A 5,482-nucleotide genomic window follows, 5' to 3' on the forward strand; every position below is an offset into this window, starting at 1 on the left:
TTTTGAAAGTGGGATATTGTACCACTTAATAAAAAAAAGTCCGAAATGTATTTTGAAAAAGTTAGAACAGGGCCAAGTCAGGGAAGTGAGGAGACCCGTTTCTTACCATATAATATTTTTTACTGACCATATAAGAAAAAAATATTCTTAGGTACGACTTAAGAATATACGACTGTGAGCCTATTGCACATTTCTGTAATTTAAGTATAATGTATTTTCTGAATGTACTAATGTTAAATCTGTTAAATGTTAAATTGATGTTTACAGTGACAGTAGCTGTTGTGTTATCAGCACTGTTGCACTCTGTTTGCACTGACACAAAAAAGAAGGTATGACAAAGAGAGCACAAGAAACAAAGAGTGAAAGAGGAGCCAATAAATGAGAGGGCAAGAATAAAGATGAGGATAAACATTAGTGACAGAGGGGGAGGAAGGTGAAAAGGAGAAAGGAGGGATGGAGATATAAAAACCCAGTTAAAAAGAGACTCCAGGAACACACACATGAGCACACACACACACACACTGGCTGGAGAAAACTGGAGTAGTGGCAAAAAGAAGGAAAAAGAGAAAAGGAGAGGCTCAGGATTTCTTTAAGGTAAGAAAATTATATAATTTCAAATTCAAAATTGTCGTATCAGATTTTTTGTTGTTGTTATACATTAAACAGACAAAAGTATTCTAAAATAAATAAATTATAGATATTATTTTAAAAGCAAGAAATTGTTTTAACTTTAAATAAAGGTATTTTGCATGACAGCAATCTTGTAATGTTTTTTTTTTTTCATTTAATGGTAAATTACCAAAACATGTATTTTGAACAACTGTATATTTTTCTCTGATTACAGACACAGACATGCATACACTCATGAAATGCTTTGTGGCTGTTTGTGGCAGTCTGTTAAGCCTCCTCCCACCCTGCTACAGTGTTTACAGCAGTGGAGAATGCTACTTTAATGCCAAAGGTAAGATTTGACAACACAAATTATGTGCCAAAAAAGATATAAATCCTGAACATTAAAGAACTATTATTATTATTATTATTATTTAATTTTAAATTAGTTTGTTTATTAGTGAATACAAATGTAATGTCAACAAGGATTCATTTGTGAAGGTTCATATGCTGTGAAAACTGAATATTCAGATGCTAAAGTGTTTGTGTGGACTTAAAAAACGGAATAGGAATCTGTCATGTAAACAGCCTAGTGTAATATCCAATATATAGACAGAGGAATTGGAACACTTGCACACTCATTGGATTTACTAAAATAAAGGGTACTTAAAATCCTGCTTTTCATATTGTTTTTCACTGTCCATGGAATGTGTTCTGTTAGGGAGAGTCCAGAGCATTGCTTTAAGATTTTGATTGCATTCAGCCATGAGAGCACCATCATTCCAGTGAACACAGGAGCATTACTTCACAACACAAGTGCTGGGGGAGTTTATATTCCTGTAGTCTATGCCTGGCATTAAGCATGGTGTCAATAGGTTTATGCCCCAATCTGTTAGCAGTGCTTCTCTGTATGGTTTTGAAAAGCTAAACCATATAGTATATTTCCAAAAATATACTATATATTAAGAATATTAAGATTTTCTTTGATCTCCCATTGCTGCTCTAATATATTCTATAGTTGTAACTGTTTTACAGTATGTTGGACCATTGCTTTAAGTGTTTGATTGCATTATGCTACAAGAGCATTAGTGAGGTCAGGAAATAGTGCCACTCCTCCACAGCTCAGTGCTGAGGGCTTCATGCCTCTCTGTTTAATGCTGGGCATTAATTATAGTGACCTTTGGCTCGGGAGCATCCCATTCATTCCAATGGAAATGCTTTTATTGCCAGCAGTGGGATCATCTGGACAATATGTCAATTTTGATATCATAAAATATGCTGATGTGTGGAGCTTAAAAGCTGACATACATATTTAAATCTGATTTTTGTATGTTTAAAATAAATGTACCTCATTTTGAATAGTTTGAAATAATTCATGTTTTTATTTTAGTAATTAATTATTTGTGAGGTAGTGAAGGGTGCTTTTAAAAACATACAATTTGTTTATTATTAAAAAATGTATATCCATAATCTATCTGACTAAAACTCAGAAATAACATGTTTAACTCAGAGAAAAATACAGGCTTTCTATGTAAAGTAATAATTGTAGTGAGTAATTAAACATTTAATGATTGCAATGCCATCTCAAACCCATCTCACAATTTTTTGTAAGTTAAAAAAAACAAAAAACAAAAAAAGCTTTGTTGAAATCTATAATAATCTCATAAAATCTAGTTTATGAATAACACTATTAAATATTTCAGTTTTTATGTTTAAAAAGTCAGGTAAATTTAAAAACAAGAAAATAATAAAAAATTCAGATTTATATACTTTTAATCTCTGTACAGATATTCAGATTTCTCTGCATTATATGTAATTTAATCCCTGATGTCTCTCTCTCTTTCTCTCTCTCTGTAGCTACCTGTGAACACAAGGGGAAGCTGTTTGATATAGGAGAAAGTTGGCTGAATGATGAGTGTTTCCAGTGTGTGTGTTTCGAGCCAATTGGAGTGGGCTGCTGTGAACAGTGAGTTTCAGAAGGGTAGTCTTATATTACTACCCTCATCCAACTTTTCCACCCCAATTAAATTATGCAGTAAAAATGCTTGAGTAATTTGGGTAACTTCCATAACCCAGTGTTGGGTCACTATATGATCAAACACACTGTGAGATAAAGTGACCCAGCAGAAGCAATCTAACACACTGGGTTTGTTCTTACTCAATAATGCTAAATAATAATAATTACAATATAAATATTCATTAGCATTTAAAAAGCTTCTTTTCAACTCAACACAACTTGTAAAGAGAAAATTAACAAAATTAGAAACTAACCAGTTACAGACACACAACCAAACACATCTTATCCAAGCACACAATTAGTGAAGGAACCAAACATTAACAGTAGTAATAATATAATACAATAATATGAAGTCTAAAACATGGTCTAAAAGATGAGCAAGACCAGCATGCCATACTACTAGACCAGCATGTCCAAACTGGCTAAACTGTATGACCAGCATGATTAACCTCCTGAGAGCCAAACCTGTGCTAGGTATTAGTAGGACCAAACAAGTATAAAAAACTTTTTCCTTGTACAGGAAGTTTTTCGTTTTGCAAAAAGCAATGTCCTTTTATAGGGAGAGCTAATTTTATCATTTAAAAACAATCCTTGCCATTTGGGATCAAAAACATTTCCGAAATAAAATTTTAGTTTTCAACAATAAGTAAATATACTAGTTTCAAACATAAAATTGTATTCTAAATTTAAGAATTTTGAAATGGCCAATGTTTCTGTCTAGACTGGCTGTAAAAACACTTGACTGGGATTCCCGCCATCTTGTTTTTAATCAACTGATTGCAATGTTATCATGTGATCACTAGATTGTACAGACAGCATTCTCATATGAGTTCAACATTTTAAAAATGTAAGTATGATGTTATGGAGAAGGAAAAATGCCGAAATCACTTATATGGTCAAGAGCAAATTAACCAGCTAGCATACCAGTATAAAGTACTGTATGTTTCCACCTGGAAGACCAGCAATTCAAACAGCTTGACCTTTAAAGGCCATCTTAGACCATCGGAAACCAGCTACCAGCTGGATTTTTAAGCAGAGAAATAACACATAATCCCTAAAACCTTACAAATTATAGAGAAAAAGATATTTATTCCAATCAAAGAAACATCTAACATTGTCTTTGGATGATTTAAATATCATTAGCTGTACATGCAAGATCTTTAAGCAGAAACCCACCATATGTGCTTCTGGTTTTAATGTTCTCTCCTTTACTGCCCTCCAGTGGAAAACAACCAGTGGATTTTCCAGACTGGTGTGAAGCCATCCGGAAACCAGGCTCCTGCACAGTGGCTGTGGTGATGAAGGCCAATCGGAAACTACCCTGCCTGTTTGGGAGGAAGAACGAGCTGCTGCTGAGAGAAGGACCTGCATGGAAATCAGAAAATGATCCACTCTTCTAAACACAAAGAGAAAGAGAGAGATTTCCTGTCACCCAAGACTTTAATTAATCATGTTTAACACTGAAGAGGCTGGCTCTGTGATCCACTACCCATGTTCCAACTATAAGAGATTCACCAGTAATATATTGCTGTCTACTGTATTTGGTGCCACTTCATAAAAAATAACTACCTTTATAAAGGGCTCTTGACTAGCTAAATTTGTTAATTCAATAATGGTAATTAATTAGGCCATACAAAAAACAGTCTCCTGTGGCTGCACCATTAATTGTCCTACAACTATCCATACTGTTATAACTCAGATGTTGCTGGTTTCTGATTATAACATGCATGCTCCATCAGTCAGAATTCTACCTGCCAGCTTTAGCAGAGCTCTCTTCATACGTTACTATACAGTATAACACTAACAGAAGCTTTGTTTGTCGTAAAAGACCATAACATACACCAGCATATGATGGTGTTACAAATGGGTCCTTTAAAATGCCATATAAACATATACATTGTAGCCACTTATTAGTACCTTTGCATACTAAATTCTAGGCAATGTTGTATCATCATATTCTCAGCACTGTTGGTGTTGAGGTCTATAGCTCATTAACTAATAGTGACAGCCCCCTTTTGGTGTATAAACTCTTTACAAAATGGGCATTTGTAAAGTTTGGCCTAGCTAAAACAAAAAAAAAATCCAAAGTAAGAAAAGGAGCCAGCAAGATCCGAACTTTCACAGTAAAGATGAAAAAGAACTCACTATTTGGTAGAAGGTGTCTATGATGTTTATGACTTAATTTATATCTACAAATAAACTATTATTTAAGCATTTATAAACCTGTAAACAGATAGTCATAGTCCGAAGTTATATCAATATTTATAAATGAATATGTTAAGCTGTATAGGGTCTAATATTTGAAACAAGCAGGTTTTCTCCAGAATCAGTTGATACACATCTGGAACTGTGAAGAATTTTTCTCTGCATAAATACCTGTAACATACAATTACTGTCCCTTGTTTATTTTCTGATATATAGCTCTCTACAGACCAGTCTTCAAAAGCATGGATGCTATTTTCACTCTGCTAAAATCTTTTGGTGAAAGTCAAAAACAATAGTCAGCTTACATTTTAATGTTGAGTATTAGAGCATTCACAGACTTTTGTGCACAGACATAACTACTACATACTACATACTGTTTTTTTTAGTGCAGGACTTTTAATAAAGTACAACACCCCCAACACCCCCCCCCCCTCAAAAAAACATCCATACATGATCCATAAAATGTGCTCTCTGAAACTCACTGGAGAGCAATCCAATCCCTATCAATCTTTAGCTTGTTTAGATGTCTCTGAGGACTCTCTGAGGCTTGATATGATTTAATTAATCATATTAATTGGCCTACTCAGTTTTAAAAGAAAAAGAAAACACATTTAGAAACCAGTATAAAAAGTGGTTTGATTATCCCAGATT

At 33.9% G+C, this 5,482-nt stretch overlaps 1 protein-coding gene across 1 annotated transcript; it reads left to right on the plus strand.

Annotated features, from left to right (window-relative positions):
- Positions 1 to 476: 476 nt before the first annotated feature.
- Positions 477 to 5,173, plus strand: msmp2 (microseminoprotein, prostate associated 2). The gene is made up of 4 exons (XM_049476343.1): positions 477 to 594; positions 845 to 961; positions 2,467 to 2,575; positions 3,849 to 5,173. Exons 2-4 carry the CDS (start codon positions 853 to 855, stop codon positions 4,024 to 4,026), a joined length of 396 nt encoding a protein of 131 aa, XP_049332300.1. The 5' UTR covers positions 477 to 594; positions 845 to 852; the 3' UTR covers positions 4,027 to 5,173.
- Positions 5,174 to 5,482: the final 309 nt, after the last annotated feature.

Source organism: Astyanax mexicanus, chromosome 3, assembly GCF_023375975.1.
Source record: "Astyanax mexicanus isolate ESR-SI-001 chromosome 3, AstMex3_surface, whole genome shotgun sequence".
Classification (NCBI taxonomy): domain Eukaryota; kingdom Metazoa; phylum Chordata; class Actinopteri; order Characiformes; family Acestrorhamphidae; genus Astyanax; species Astyanax mexicanus.